Source organism: Heptranchias perlo, chromosome 6, assembly GCF_035084215.1.
Source record: "Heptranchias perlo isolate sHepPer1 chromosome 6, sHepPer1.hap1, whole genome shotgun sequence".
Taxonomy (NCBI): Eukaryota; Metazoa; Chordata; class Chondrichthyes; order Hexanchiformes; family Hexanchidae; genus Heptranchias; species Heptranchias perlo.
The window spans coordinates 74297383-74314162 of NC_090330.1; the positions used below are offsets into that span (position 1 = coordinate 74297383).

Sequence of the window (16780 nt, forward strand, 5' to 3'; positions counted from 1 at the left end):
GGTTAAAGATTTGCACTTCTTCTTATTCCTTGAAGTTTATCAAATATTTAAAGGTATTCCGAATATTGACTTCTGTCAACTTTGGTCGATAGACAGCAGAATCAATATCGATGTTTTGCAAACCTTGGGTCAATATGATTAAATTATTAATGACTGCACACCCTTTGGTGAAGACTTTTAGACAACATTAAAACTGTGACAAAAATGTTCACAGAGAAAACGATGATAGTTTCACGACATTGTGTAATTAGCTCAGTTAGTTGACATTGTTTAAACCGTACCTTGTGATGACTCAACATGGAGTATCAGTGACAGCACACTTCTAACTTAAGAGGGGTAATTATTGGAGAAATCACGGCAACGCATGGCCAAATTTGGGATATGCACTCCCAGCAGGCAAGGCTCCTTGCCAGGAGTACAATGTCAGTAGATTATCCCAGGATATATGAAAATGGAAAAGATAACATTTTTAAAAGGTTGGAGTAATATTTAATATTTGTAAATAGTGACCAATTAATTACCAGCATCTATTTGCCACCATTGTTACAAGCATCAATGTGCACTAGAAAACAAAATTGAAATAAGTATCTCTGTCCCTCAGCTTTGTATCAACATGACTAATGAAAAGATCCATCAGTATATACATGAGACGCTCTTTCAACAGCAGCAAGTGGAATGTGTGCAAGAAGGTGTCACCATGGAAACTGGCAATTCTCCTGGCAACCATGCCGTTCTGGACTTCTTTTTTCAGGTACACTTTGAATACTTGCATTGAGATGGTGAAATTACCGTTTACAGGTGATCCTCACAAAATGTTAATTTGATTTAGTAAATTAATAAATAATGTTTACTCACTGTATCTGTTCTGTGGCAAAGCTGCCTTTGGTAAACATTTTAAAAATTATCCATTTCCTGGTGAATCATGCAAAAGATTTTTTCATTTTAAAAAATTTCCTGAATGTAATTGTCTGAAAATGTCACAAATGGAAGTGAAACCAACTTCATTTTATAAATTGGAACATGTTAATGAAATAGGAAATATGAAACATGAGAAATATGATCCCTAAAAACACATAACATCGATGCTATCTATGATCATCAAGAAGGACTTAGAACTTCAGGCTTATATTAAATAAGAATTGCAGGCCTGAGTTTTCTGATCTGTACTCACACCCTGTTTATACAAATATGAATCAATACCTGAAATTTTAAGAAAAATATAGTGGAAAATATTGGTACATGAGGGAAGTCAGTTCCCCCGGCCATCAGAGAAATGGTCACCTGTGATGCATTGGCAGATAAAAAAAATACTTGCATTTATATAGTGTCTTGCACATCCTCAGGACGTCCCAAAGTGCTTCACAGTCAATGAATTACTTTTGAAGTGTTGTCACTGTTGTAATGTAGGCAAACATGGCAGCCAATTTGCGCACAAGGTCCCACAAACAGCAATTTGATAAATGACCAAATAATCTGTTTTAATGATGTTGGTTGATGGATAAATATTAGCCATCACACTCGGAGAAATCCCCTGTTCTTCTTCAAATAGCGCCATGGGATCTTTTACATCCATCTGAGAGGGCAGACGGGGCCCCGAGCAAAAAATTGTCCCCTGACAGTGCAGCATTCCACTGAAATGTCAGCCTAGATTATGTGTTCATGTTCTGAAGTGGGGCTTGACCCCATGACCTTCTGACTCTAAGGGAAGAGTGCTACCACTGAGCCAAAGTTAACACCTCATAGGTTAGCTTAGGTGTTTACTCTCCTCACCGCTCAATCAGATGGACTGATGCTTCAGTCCTTCAAAAAAAAATGTTTTAAGAATTAAAGACTATAATTCTCTTTTTAGCACCAACTCTTTATGGTCATTGTTGCAACCCCTATTGGGAATATATATACAGTCATAGGGAGTCCCTGCTCCGCTACTTACTTCCCAGTTCTGAAAGATTTGAGTCGACTCCAATTGGTTACGGTGGCACATTCTTTATTACAAAGTACAGTTTAATAAACTCAGTATTTAAGCAGCAGTTTACAGAATGGAAACTAGAGATATAATACACGCTTCCACTCTGGGTAGAGCTTGCGCCTTGGCCTTCTTGCCTCTCGCGGTCCTCACAGTCCCACCCCCCACCCTTGGATCTCGTAGATTCTGCCTTCTACAGATTCCTACTCTCGACACATGCGTTGGGCTCCTGCCAACACATCCGCCTTAATAAACCTTGTCTGCTGTTGCTGAGGAATCCTCTATGCTGCATCTTGGTTTGAGCTGTGTCTTTATACACTGTTAGCAGGAAGTCCTGTAGTGAGCTGACTAAATATCCTCAGAACAGTTGATGAGGACAGACGTAGCCCATCAGCTTGCTAAGAGGGATCTTAACAGTCCGGCACCTGACCTGACATCATCGACTTGCTGAGAAAATGGCAAGACATTTAACCTCATCATTATGGATGAGCTAGTGATGCTACGTTGCTGAGCACTTAATCTCTCTGGGAGCTGAGACAATGGCAAGGTACTCAATCTCATCAATATAGGGAATCTTACAACACCAAGTTATAGTCCAACTGTTTTATTTGAAAATCACAAGCTTTCGGAGGCTTTCTCCTTCGTCAGGTGAGCTCACCTGACGAAGGAGAAAGCCTCCGAAAGCTTGTGATTTTCAAATAAAACAGTTGGACTATAACCTGGTGTTGTAAGATTCCTTACATTTGTCAACCCCAGTCCATCACCGGCATCTCCACATCATCAATATAGGTGGGTTCTTAGCTCTCTGGGAGAAGGCGGCCCGCCCGTTCCCAGTCATCTCAAACAAAGCTGTGGGTCTACAATACACTTCTTCCCAGCTAATCACCTTAATATACTGAATATCTGTGGCTATCCCCAGTAAAAGTCCCTGATACAGGCTTATAATTTGTACAATATGTGTGATTACATACTAAATGTATTTCATGATACATACATTGCGCAAAAACAGTTCTTTGATATCTGTTACACTTTTAGCATACACCTACATAATCTAACACCCCCCAACCCATGGTTATAGGCATGGAAAAATAATTAATGACTGGCAGCCACACATGGGCATTCTTTTCCAAACTGGGCAGTCAATCCTGATGATTATAATTGGGTCAAAGTTCAACATTTTCCAAATCAGCCAATTGACATTGAGTATTTTTGCAGAACTGTTTCATAAACCGCTGTTGTGATAACAAGTAAATGCAGCTCTCTCTACTGGTGGGATTGTAAATAAAAAGTCTGTTTTTGAATTGTTAGCTGTCCAATAGTTGATTTATTTCCATCTGGAAGTAAAAAGCTGGTAACAGTAAAGTGACCATGAAGCTGTCGGATTGTCGTAAAAACCCAACTGGTTTACTAATGTCCTTTAGCGAAGGAAACCCACCGTCCTCACCCACTCTGGGTTATATGTGACTTCAGTCCCACATCAACGTGGTTGACTGTTAACTTCCCTCTGAAGTGAACGAGCAAGCCACTCAATTGTATCAAACTGCATCTGGCCATCTTCACCATACAGAATGCAGTGGTTCAAGAAGAAGGCCCACTGCCACCCTTTCAGGGCAAATGTAAGGAGTCTTACCTGGTAACCTGGTGTTGTAAGACTCCTTACATTTGTTCACCCCAGTCCATCACCGGCATCTCCACATCATGACCCTTTCAGGGCAACTAGGGATGGGCGATAAATGCTAGCCTTGCCAGCTATCCTGGAATGAATTTTTTTTTAAAATAACTTGATGCTATCCATGTAAAGACCATCACAACACACAAATTTAGTTCAAAAATGGTCTCATTAAATTAGAAGAAATGCAGCAAGAAATTGTAGAATATCTTCTTTGTGTCAGGTGTGAAGACAACAACGAGACTCCATTTCTGGACATGATCACAGATTTGAGGATTGGATACTGAAGTCAGCATGCCCCATTTGCGATGCTCTTGATTCTTCAGCCATTAACCTTAATATCTGGAGAATAGGGAGGGGTATGATTAAAGCACGCTGACCTCCATGACCAATCGTCCGATCGGCGCTTCTGTCGATCAAGACTCCACACCTGGAGCGGAGCTAGTCATAAATGGCTCCCTGTGAAATAAATTAATCACACTCCTTACCATTTGTTACTCAAACAATGGCCCAGATTTTCCTAAAATAACGGTGAATCTAATGGAACTCACTGTTATGTATGCACAAATGGTACGACAATTTCAGGCGAGGGACAAATGCGTTGTGAAACTCAAATATCCAATAGCTGCTGTCCGAGTTGCGCCACTCCCCCATTAGCTTTATGAAAACGACATTTCGCTGTCTGCCTCACCATTGAAATGCATTGAATGTCATGAAGTTGCTGTATTTGCGTGCTACATATGAACTAAACTCACTACAGAAAGTTAAGTTTTGCCAATTACAGTCTAAGTACCCTTTTAACGACGCGATAAGTGTTAATTACTGCCAATCAAGCTCTCTGGCACTGATCAGGAGGGAAAGAAGGGGGTGGTGTGTATGGAGGGGGGCGATCAGGAGAGAGAGAGGAGGGAGAGAGTGGGCAATCGGGGAGGAGGGAGAGGGCCAATCGAGAGGGAGGGGGCGATCGAGGGGGTAGAGAGGGAGGCGATCGAGAGAGAGTGGTCGGAGGTGGCCAACAATAGTCTTTGGGACTGCTTTGAATCTGGGAGGAGCACTCCCAGTGTAACTTTTTGGAGGCGTCCTCCAGTGGTCCCTTTGAGGACCACTGGTTAGGTCGCATGTACACCGGTTGCCTGAACACAGTTTTCCCCTCCCTAACCCAGAGGCACTGAGGTAAATTGCAGAGCCACTAACACTAACCTGCCTGAGATCAGCTGGCTCAGCACAGACCCTGAATTGAACTTGAGACCTTTCTGGCCGAAAGGTCAACCTGTATGTTTGAGCTAACCCTGGATAAACCTTCATCATTTGAGCAGTAAATTGGTGGTGTGGATCACCCACCTGTTAGAGAACCCACCTAATTTTCATTTCCTTCAATGTGAGGCTAGAGGTGGGATATGATGTTCTGCAGCTGGTGCACTGGGATGTGTGTTTTGACCAGGTTAGGCCTCCACTGCAAGCATTGCTGTTAGTCAAAGTATGAGACCAGTTAAGTCCCACCACCAACCAGCCTCCCTTTATCAAAACCATATCTCCATTGGTTAGAAACCGGCAGTAAATCACCAGGGCTTCTTCAGCAACACCTCTCAAACCCGTGACCTCCACCAAAGGTAGCAGGTGCAGGGGAATACCATTACCTCCAAGTTTTCCTTCAATTCACACACCATCCTGACTTGGACATATATCGCCGTTCCCTCATCGTCGCTGGGTCAAAATCCTGGAACTCTCTACCTAACAGCATTGTGGGAGCACCTTCACCACATGGATTGCAGCGGTTCAAGAAGAAGGCCCACCACCATCTCCTCAGGGCAATTAGGGATGGGCAATAAATACTGGCCTTGCCAGTGATGCCCATATCCCAAAAATGAGTTACTAAAAAATCTCATCCATTGATTGAAAGCACTGTCAATGAAATACATCAGAAGTGAGAGAAAGTTCAGAATGCACAAAATGAATGGAGAGCTGTGAACCAATAGACAAATTGTTTTTTTAGTATAGTTAGTTTATTCATTGAGTGTTTGTGCCAATTAAGGTGAAGGATGATGATGCTGGGGAGTGAAACATTTTTCCACTTTTAGCATCCGGTGTCAACGTCAAGCAATCCCAGATAGAATTACAGAATCATGGAAAGGTTACAGAAGGAGGGAGATTTGTTCTCCCTCAAAACCAATTATAGAATCATAGAAAGGTTACAGCATAGAAGGAGGCCATTCGGCCCATCGAGTCCGCGTCGGCTCTAAGCAAGAGCAATCCAGCTTGTCCCACTCCCCCGCCCTATCCCCGTGGCCCTGCAATTTTTTTTCCTTTCAAGTACTTATCCAGTTCCCTTTTGAAGGCCATGATTGAATCTGCCTCCACCACACCCTCGGACAGTGCTTTCCAGATCCTAACCGCTCGCTGTGTAAAAACGTTTCTCCTCATGTAACCTTTGGTACTTTTGCTAATCACCTTAAATCTATGTCCTCTGGCACTTGACCCCTCCAGCATTGGGAATATTTTCTCTCTATCTACTCTGTCTAGGCCCTTCATGATTTTGAATTTGTCTATCAAATCTCCTCGCACCCATCTCTGTTCCAAGGAGAACAACCCCAGCTTCTCCAGTCTATCGACATAACTAAAGTCCCACATCCCTGGAATCATTCTGGTAAACCTCTTCTGCACCCTATCTAAGGTCTTCACATCTTTCCTAAAGTGCGGTGCCCAGAACTGGACACAATGCTCCAGTTGTGGCCGAACCAATGTTTTATAAATGATCATCATGACTTCCATACTTTTGTACTCTATGCCTCTATTTATAAAGCTCAGGATCCCGAATGCTTTTTTAACTGCTTTCTCAACCTGCCCTGCCACCTTCAACAATTTGTGCACCTTTACCCCCAGATCTCTCTGTTCTTCTACCTCTTTTAGAGTTATGCCCTCTAGTTTATATTGCCTCTCCGCGTTCTTCCTATCGAAATGTATCACTTTGCATTTTTCTGTGTTAAATTTCATCTGCTACGTGTCCGCCCATGCCACCAGCCTGTCTATATCCCCTTGAGGTCTATCACTATCCTTCTCACTGTTTACTACCCTTCCAAGTTTTGTGTCATCTGCAAATTTTGAAATTGTGCCTGTACACCCAAGTCCAAGTCATTAATATATATCAAGAAAAACAGTGGTCCCAGCACCGACTCCTGGGGAACACCACTGTACAACTCTCTCCAGTCCGAAAAACAACTGTTCACCACTACTTTCAGTTTCCTGTCATTTAGCCTATTCTGTATCCATGCCCCCTTTATTCCATGGGCTGTAATCGTCATGATAAGCCTACCATGTAGCACTTTATCAAACGCCTTTTGAAAGTCCATATATACTACATTATCTGCATTGCCCTCATCTACCCTCTCTGTTACCTCATCAAAAAACTCTATCGGGTTAGTTAAACATGATTTGCCTTTAACAAATCCGCGCTGGCTTTCCCTAATCAATCCACACTCATCCAAGTGATTGTTAATTCTGTCCCGGATTATCGCTTCTAAAAGTTTCCCCACCATTGAGGATAAACTGACTGGCCTATAGTTGCTGGGTTTATCCTTACACCCTTTTTTGAACAAGGGTGTAACATCTGCAATTCTCCAGTCCTCTGGCACTACGCCCGTATCTACGGATGTTTGGAAGATTATGGCCAGTACCTCCGCAATTTCCACCCTAGGATGCATCCCATCCGAAACGGGTCACTTATCTACTTTAAGTAAAGCTAGCCTTTCACGTACCTCTTCTTTATCAATTTTTAGCCCATCCAGTATCTCAACTATACCTTCCTTTACTGAGACTCTGGCAGCATCTTCTTCCTTGGTAAAGACAAATGCAAAGTACTCATTTAATACCTCGACCATCCCCTCTACCTCCATGAGCAGATTTCCTTTATAGTCCCTAATCGGCCCACTCCTTCTCATGCTATCCATTTACCGTTTACATTCCTGTGGAAGACTTTTGGATTCCCTTTTATGTTGGCCGCCAGTCTATTCTCATACTCTCTCTTTACCCCTCTAATTTCCTTTTTCACTTCCCCTCTGAACTTTCTATATTCTGCCTGGTTCTCATCTGTGTTATCAACCTGACATCTGTCATACGCCCCTTTTTTCCGTTTCATCTTACTCACTATGTCTTTTGTCATCCAGGGAGCTCTGGCTTTATTTGCCCTACTTTTCTGCGTATTGGAAAATTTCGGGGGCACTGCCTGTGATTGATTTCACACTGAAGCTTGTCCGCCACCAGCACGTACTTGGAAGATTTTGCCATATAACTTACATTAGGCACAGGTAATGGGCCTTCCTGGCCCTAATATGAAAGAGAGGCGTCCCCTTGACGAGTCTTTGGCTATTTACAGTTCTGAAAACAGTGCTGAGCAGCTGAGACCAGGTTAGCGAGAGTATGGGTTTAGGGAGATAAAAAATAAAATAATCAGATTGTGTCCCATTTCAGAAGCTGGCAGTGAAGGGGGATCACAGTTGTTTTGCTTTATATTGTTGGCAGACGAGGCTCCCTGCTCCTGGTGCCTACTCGAGTGAGGGGACAACATTACCCCAAAGAGGGATGATTACGTGTTTGTAGAATCACTCTTCTGGAAAATCTGTGCCCAAGATAGATTTTTTTCGGACTTTGTACCAAGAGGATTCGAGGATATGTGCATGGTGACACATAATCAAAAAAGGGCAAGTTGCCTCTTGACCATCTATTGAGTCCCATCAATATAATATAGAGGGCACATACCAGGGCTCTGTTGGATGTGACTTTTTTTTATATCATTAAGACAGATGCAAAGTACTCATTTATTACCTCTGCCTCCATGAGTAGATCTCCTTTATGGTCCCGAATCGGCCCATCCCTTCCCTTACTACCCATTTACTGTATACATGCCTGTAGAATACTTTTGGATTCCCTTTTATGTTGGCTGCCAGTCTATTCTCATACTCGCTCTTTGCCCCTCTTATTTCCTTTTTCAATTCCCCTCTGAACTTTCTATATTCTGCCTGGTTCTCACTTGTGTGATCAACCTGACATCTGTCATACGCCCCTTTTTTCCGTTTCATCTTACTCACTATCCCTTTTGTCATCCAGGGAGCTCTGGCTTTAGTTGCCCTACCTTTCTCCCTCGTGGGAATGTGCCTAGACTGTACCCGAACCATCTCCTCTTTAGGTAGGTTTAACAAAGCCGGATGAATTTCAAAGCTCCCTGGTCTTGGTTGTCTCTTTGTTCACAATTTACTTTTTCATGAAAATAATTGGTACATAGAGAAAGATATGCCCCTTAGTGCCAAACAGTTAGCATTTTTTGCTGTGGATCGTTGCCTTCTAGAAACTGGACTCAATCTTCCCAAATTCATTCCAGGTAGGACCCTTACAACTGAAAGAGAGGAGAGGATTCATATCATCAGCCAGTCTTAATTTGAACTCAAATCCCAGACATGAAAGAACAATTTATTAAACTACTGAGCCGCCCACTCCTTTATCCTTATGTATTATCATTAATAATTCATATTTTATGTGCAATTTATATGCACATAAGTGTACAGATCATCATTGTGTGGTGATGTTAAAGGCCGTGTACATTTCTTGTTAATGACATATTTATTAAACCTCTCAGCTGACAGTTTGAAGGTGTCATTAAGATGAATGTGCAATCCTGATTGTAAATAATATTATTTTTGGTACTAAAAATACAAGGAAGGAAATAGGCAGTTCCTTTCATCTGCATTTACATAAGACGGGGCAATTATAAGCCTTGTCACTCCAGTGTATTTGGTCGGGAAGTAATAAGCTGTAAGAGACAAGGGTTTTCCTTGAATAGTTCAAGGAGGAAATCATGCTTGTAGTCTGGTCTGAATTTTCTACTTCATTGTTTGATGTTAAATTTGCATTGTACATTCTCTTTATTGTGTTCTAACATTTTGGAGCAACAATGTTACACATCTTGTTCTACAATGCAACTTTCCTAAATGTTATATTGAGACTTGCAAATTCACAGTTAGCTCAATTTAATCAGATTTTTATCCCAGCAAAAATGGAGTTGCATTACATAAATCCTCAGCCATACTCTGCACCCCTATCATTTCCTGTATCATATTTCTTTTGTTGTCGCTTCTTAAGGAGGGGTCACAATCAGTGCTGAATTCCTGGGTATTAATTACTGTATTTTCAGCATGTTAAGGTGGTGTACCTGCTGCAGTAACAGTACTGTTGAAAATTCACAGGGTACATGTTAGTGTTATTTTTTTTAAAACAGTCAATAACTTTTCATTTGCACCAAAACAGCCAAGTGCCTCTGCATTTCTTGACATTTAATGACATTTTGGTGTATATTGATGGACATTATGGAGGTGACATTGGTCTTCATCAGTAGGGCACATGGCTAATCGGCAGCCCGTTTTATACCACACCCAATTGTCTTTTCCATTGACTCCAATGGACAAGAAAACCGGGCAGGGATAAAATGGGCTGACGATTCACGACAAACGTGTTCTGTGCCACTGGCAAAGACCAATTCCACCCCCAGTGAGTAGTTGTAAGGCTGGAAATCGAGGAGGAAGAGCAACAGACTGAAGAAGTGAGTGATAGAAGAGGAATGGAGGAGGGGGGTGTTAATCAGAATAGGGCTACTGATACAGAAAGATAGTGAAGGAGGATAAAAATAGCCCAACAATTGAAGCAGTCAGTTAACGAATGAAGAAGAACTTAACTAAATTCTGGAACAGACTGTAAACAAATAGCATAAAATGATTTAAACTAAATAACAAACAGGCAGAGGTAACCAAGAAAGAGGAAGGTGATCACAGCAAAGCAAGATAGAATTGATGGTAGACTGAAGGTCGCAGGACTAAATAAGAGATATTGGGGGTAATTTTGACTTTTGGCGATAGCGTAAAACGCATGATATCGGCTCAGCCACCCGTTAAACACCTGTCCACAATAGAAAGGAAAATCGGAAGCGGTGATTAACATATGGGAGAGGTGTTGGGAGGAGCACTCCTGCTGGCTCCACATGAATTTTTAAAAATATATTAAAGCATACCTTTTCGGTGGCGATCTGTTCCGAGGGCGCATCCACGCCAGGAGAACCTGAGCAAAGTAGGCCTGGCGTCTGGTCCGGTCAGGGCAGCCCAGTTTCCCCAAGGGGTCCTAAAACAGACCCATCATGAACACATGCAACGGACCAAAAGCTTGTTTTAGGTGGCCACCCTGGATGCCTGAAAATCCTCCAATGCCAATATTTCGTCAGACGTTTTCAAGGCTCATTGGGCATAGCCCTGCAAAATTGGTCATTTGTGCCCCGCTTTCCATTCAGAAAATGGGTGCAACAATGACCAGTTTCTACCCCATTCTGTTTTAATATCATGTAAATTATGGGCTATGCTTATGAGTGTGCAATCAATCCTTGTCCTGTCTGTTTATTGTTGGAATGATGTCTATTTGTAAATAAGCCATCATTTAAATATTCTGCATGCATACTGAAAACAAATGTTATATTAACTAGCGATCTGCATGCTTGAAAATCTGTAACGAGCCATGTATTCAGTTGTACAGTGAAACCTGTACAAAGGGACACCTCCAAAAAAGGGACACTCATTGACAATGCCAAATCATTTACTGTACATACAATGACCATTTTGAAAATAGGTACATCTGCAAATAAGGACACCTGATGCAAGTTCCTTAGGTGTCCCTAATTTACAGGTTTCCCTGTAGGTGCAGAAATCCTGTCCAATGAACCTCGTATGATAGCAAATAGTTCTACACATTAGGCATTCAGCCACATAATTTAACATCAGGCACAATGTAAAGTCAGAACATACCTTAACAATTGCAAAGTTGTTATTTTAGTTTCCTGTCGGTCACTGGCAGTGGGAAAGAAGTCCATCACAGCCAATAAATTACTTTTAATGTATAGCCACCGTTGTTATTTGCACAAAGCAAGGTCATACAAATAGCAAATCAATGAACGACCACATAATCTGTTTCAGGTGGTATTAGTTAAGAAATGAATGTCGGCCAGGATGTCAGGAGAACTCCCCTGCTTTTCTTTAAATCATGCCATGGGATCTTTTACGTTCATCTGAACAGGCAGACGGGGCCTCAGTTTAACTTCTCATCCAATTGAATCCAGCAATAAAGCACTCTCTCAGAAGAGCACTGCAGTATTCGCCTAGATTATGTGCTCAAGTCTCTGAGTTTGAACTCAGAACCTTCTGACTCAAAAGCAAATGTGTGACTGATTGGGACATCTCGTGGTAGAAATCCTCCTAGGTGGTAGCGCAAAATGGGCGATAGCGAATCGTGGCCCGTTTTACATTCCACCCATTGACATGAAAGGAAATTAAAATCAGGCTGAGTGTACAACGGGCTGAGTGTACAACGGGCTGAGTGTACAACGGGCTGCGTGTACAACGGGCTGAGCGTGCATGGGGCTGAGCGTGCATAGGGCTGAGCGTAAAACGGGCAGAGTGTACAACGGGCAGAGTGTGCATAGGGCTGAGTGTACAACGGGCAGAGTGTGCATAGGGCTGAGCGTAAAACGGGCAGAGTGTACAACGGGCAGAGTGTGCATAGGGCTGAGTGTACAACGGGCAGAGTGTGCATAGGGCTGAGCGTAAAACGGGCAGAGTGTACAACGGGCAGAGTGTGCATAGGGCTGAGTGTGCATAGGGCTGAGTGTACAACGGGCAGAGTGTACAACGGGCAGAGTGTGCATAGGGCTGAGTGTGCATAGGGCTGAGTGTACAACGGGCTGAGTGTACAACGGGCAGAGTGTGCATAGGGCTGATTGTGCATAGGGCTGAGTGTACAACGGGCAGAGTGTACAACGGGCAGAGTGTACAACGGGCAGAGTGTACAACGGGCAGAGTGTAGAATGAGCTGCCAATTCGCTACTGCCCGTTTTGCGCTGCCACCGAAGATGAATTTCTCCCCCTTCCTCTTCCTATCACAGGCTCTCCTGCAACATGTAGCTTTTCTATTTTCATTTTTGTAGAATCATAGAATTTATCGCAAAAAAGGAGAACATTTGGCCTCGGTAGCAGTGTCAGTCCTAGCTTTTCAGCTATAATACCATTTCCCGGCCCTTTCCCTGTGTCCTTTTATATTTTTCCTTTCAAAATACCTTGCCAATTTCCTTTTAAATGCTGTTGTAGATTCCGCCTCAAATAGTCACTTGTAGTAAAACGTTATGGGTGTAACTTTAAACTTCGGTGGGGGAGTAGAACAGGCAGTAACGGATCGGCCGCCTGTTGAAAGGAAATCAGACGGGATGTATACCGGGCGGCCAATACGCTCCCGCCAGTTGTACACCCCCGCCAACGTTGAAAGTTCCGCTCTACATGTTGCAATTATTTTCAGTACAGTTATTAAAATCATCTCAATCCTTCCTGCAGCTTCCTCTGACCTTTCCTTCCCACCAGGTGGCGTATGCTGAAAAGGTTAGAATGAACTGTGCTTAAATCTCATTTAATTTCCAACCCTGGCTACATTAGGACTCGCCGACTATACAGCTGCTCTTACATGTGAGCTCCTGCCAGACTTAGTGTTAGTGCCAGCAAGCAGTAAAATTGCATCTGTTCCCTTTAAAATATGATGTCAAACATTTGAAATATTATTCCTGTTTTTTTATTTGTAATGTTTGCTGCTTGATCATCAGAGATCAATCATTTGCTATCAAAATCTGGTCTCAAAATCCACCAAGTCATTTTCTTTTGACAGTTTCAATATTGATTTTTTTTTTCTTTCCTACTTTCTCCCCTTCTCTTGTGAAGCCACTGACTCTTTCTGGGATTAGAGTTCCACATATGCTGGTTAGCTTTCATCACCTTGCTCAAATGGCCAATCTTCATGTGTGGCCCAAGTAATAGCTATTCCTTTGAGGGAGGCATCACTCATCAGATCAACTCTGTTGTCACATACACAAACAATCGTGCAAGTCTATAGATAGTAATCAGGAGTAGGGCTGATTTTTGCTCTCTCAAGCCCTAGATCAGTAAAGCTAACTGCAATGCCTGTAACACTGCCGCGGCCAAGATCAGCTAACTCCGCATAAACCGGGATACAAATCTGGGAATATTCCTGCTCTGTATACTTCAGCTGCATACTGGGCAGTCCCCTTATTACCTGTGCCTTGGAAGAACTTTCACAGATGATATAAATACTTTACCAATTGACCTATCAACGCTAAGCACAATGGCACATGTTTCCTGCTAAGTGTGTGTCTCTGCCTGTGCTATTTCTCACTGGACAAAGTAATATACTTACATTTTTAAATGACATTTTATTGCTGAAGTTACAGCTCCTGCCAGTGATTGTGCCAGGGCAGAAAGCTTTGACATCACTTTGTTTTTAACAATCAGTAACGTGGTCATGCACTCTCCCCTCTGAGTTAGAAGGTTGTGGATTCAAGTCCCATTCTAGAACTTTAGCACATAAAAGAGGCTGACACTTTAGTGCAGTACTGAGGGAGTGCTGCGCTGTCAGAGGTACTATCTTTCAGATGAGGTGTTAAACCAAAGCCCCGTCGGCACTCTCAGGTGGACATTAAAGATCCCGTGGCACTGTTTGAAGAAGATCAGGGGAGTTCTCCCTGTGTCCTGGCCAACATTTATCCTTCACCCAACATCACTAAAAAGATTATCTGGTCCTTCATCTCATTGCTGTTTGTTGGACCTTGCTATGTGCAAATTGGCTGCTGGGTTTCCCCGCATTGCAACAGTAACTGCTCGACAAAAGTACTTCATTTAATGTAAAGCGCCATTGAATGTCCTGAGGATGTGAAAGATGCTAAATAAATGCAAGTTCTTTCTCTCTTTCTAGTAACATATTCGGATGGATTTTCCTCTTCTCCATTCCTCAGGAACAGCGAAGAAGAAAAGTGGGGGGGGGGTGGAATCCGTTACATTTGCTGTCTACTGTGTGCCCAGCAGGCACCTATAGATGAAAATCTGCCCTATTGTCCCTTACTGCAGGGCAAGTGACTCCTAAAATTCTACCTGCACAGGGATATTGCAAGAGTTTAACCAGCTAAAACCATGTTGTCTATTAGCACACAACACTGATAGGTTTCCTGCCAGGTGAATAAAACTCCAGCTGCTTTTTTATACTTAAAAAAGTTGCTACCCAATAAAAAAAGTACTTTGAACAGTACTGACTCTGACAACATCCCTGACCTAGTGCAGGAAATCAGGACTGAGTAACAGCTACTGTCAATTTATTTGTCATTCAGGTGGTCAGGCATGCACTGAAAGCCATCAGCATGTCTAAGAGTCTTCAAACCAAACTACTGAGACATCCACACAGGTTTCTATTTGTCCGATATAAAGCACACACACTCTCCCCCCCTCCCCCATATAAACAAAGAAAGAAAGAACGACTTGCATATATATGTGCATTTCATGACCTCACGAGGTCTCAAAGCACTTTGTAGCCAATGAAGTACTTTTTGAAGTGTATTCACTGTTGCAATGTAAGAAATACATCAGCCAATTTGTGCACAGCAAGGTCCCACAAACAGCAATGTGATAATGACCAGATAATCTGATTTAGTGCTGTTGGTTGAAGGATAAATATTGGCCAGGACACCGGGGGAACTCACCGCTCTTCTTCAAAATAGTGCATGGAATCTTTTACGTCCACTTGAGAGGACAGATGGGGCCTTGGTTTACCACCTCATTCGAAAGAAGGCACCTCCAACAGTGCAGTACTCCCTCAGCACTGCACTGAAATGTCAGCCTTGATTATGTGCTCAAAACACCTTACTCAAGTCCGGAGTACTTAGACATAGGTTGGCAGAACCAAGACCCACCTCCCCAAGCATGCACAGGGATACTGCAAGAGTTTAACCAGCTAAAACCATGTTGTCTATCAGCACAGAGCACTGATAGGTTTCCTGCCGGAACATCCCACTCATTAAGGCACTGGCATCAGGAGCTGAGGCGGAAGAGTCCTATTTCCCAATGACTGATCTAACACTCCAGTTTCCATTAATGAGCCAAGATTCCTGGTCAATCAACATAAGTGCCCTGGAGTACTGAAGACCTATCTGGCTTGTGTATCAGATTATCAAGTCTTCTGCAAGATGGCTGACATGATTCAGAAGTTCCATAGAATATAAAGGTAGACAGCACGGAAGGAAGCCTTTTGGTGCATTGTGCCGGATGTTTGCTAGAGCAATCCAAAATTCAGAGCCGTGGATGGTGTATCACCACGGAGCCACCTCTATCTCAAAAGTCCCAAATTACCTACCCCCACTCATTATGATGGTCACCAGTTGGATATCCACTACTGTCCACCCACCCTCTGGTGAACCCCCAGGAACATTAAGCCCCTGTTGGCTTCCCAATCAGAACAGGTGTGTGGGTATTGACCTGGTACTACTGCCAGGAACGTATGGGCAGGTAAACTCTGCACTATCCTGAAGCAAGGCCCTTACAGTCAAACTAACAGCACTAGAACTTGTTGGTGCAATATTCTCTTGTGTTTAACCTCAAAGAAACAATGATATTACAAATACCATAAAAATGCGTTGTCAGAAAATTGTCAATTACTGTTTAACATTATAGCTTTTAACTGTAACCACTTTTAAGTCATTTTTGTCTTTCATTGTCTTACACAGCAGCAGAGTTCTGACTCCGTATACAGACCCCTATCAAGGCACAAATACAGAATTCTAACCTCAAATACTGATGCTCCCTATTCCAAGATTACCTCTGACTTATGCCAACAAATGACAATGTTTTGTTCTCGAGATAAATGGCCTCTAAGATATTCCTTTGTGCACTATTTTTCCACATTTGACACAGCTCTGAGAATTGCTGTTATCCAAAAGCAGATTCATGAAAATTGAGAAAAAGGCAGAATTTTACTTGTTAAAGCTTTTGCATAAAATTTACAGCACAGAAACAGGCCATTCAGCCCAACTGACCTACGCTAGTGCTCATACTCCACACAAGCCTCCTCACACTCTAATTACCTCTTCCCTCTGCTCTCATATTGCTCTATTTCCTTCTCCTACATGTATGCATCAACCTTCCCCTTAAATGTGTCAATGATATCTTCCTCAAACAACGAGTTCCACATTATCATCACTCTGTGTAAAGAAATTCCCCCTAAATTCTCCCCTTTTACCTTGC

The 16780-nt window shown here is 42.6% G+C and overlaps 1 protein-coding gene across 1 annotated transcript in view; it reads left to right on the forward strand.

Annotated features, from left to right (window-relative positions):
• myo16 (myosin XVI) overlaps window positions 1-16780 on the forward strand; it is a 773985-nt gene that overhangs the window by 577532 nt on the left and 179673 nt on the right. Inside the window, exon 22 of the mRNA XM_067986709.1 lies at window positions 602-751. Coding sequence (XP_067842810.1) covers window positions 602-751 — 150 coding nt within the window. The remainder of the gene's footprint in view (window positions 1-601; window positions 752-16780) is intronic.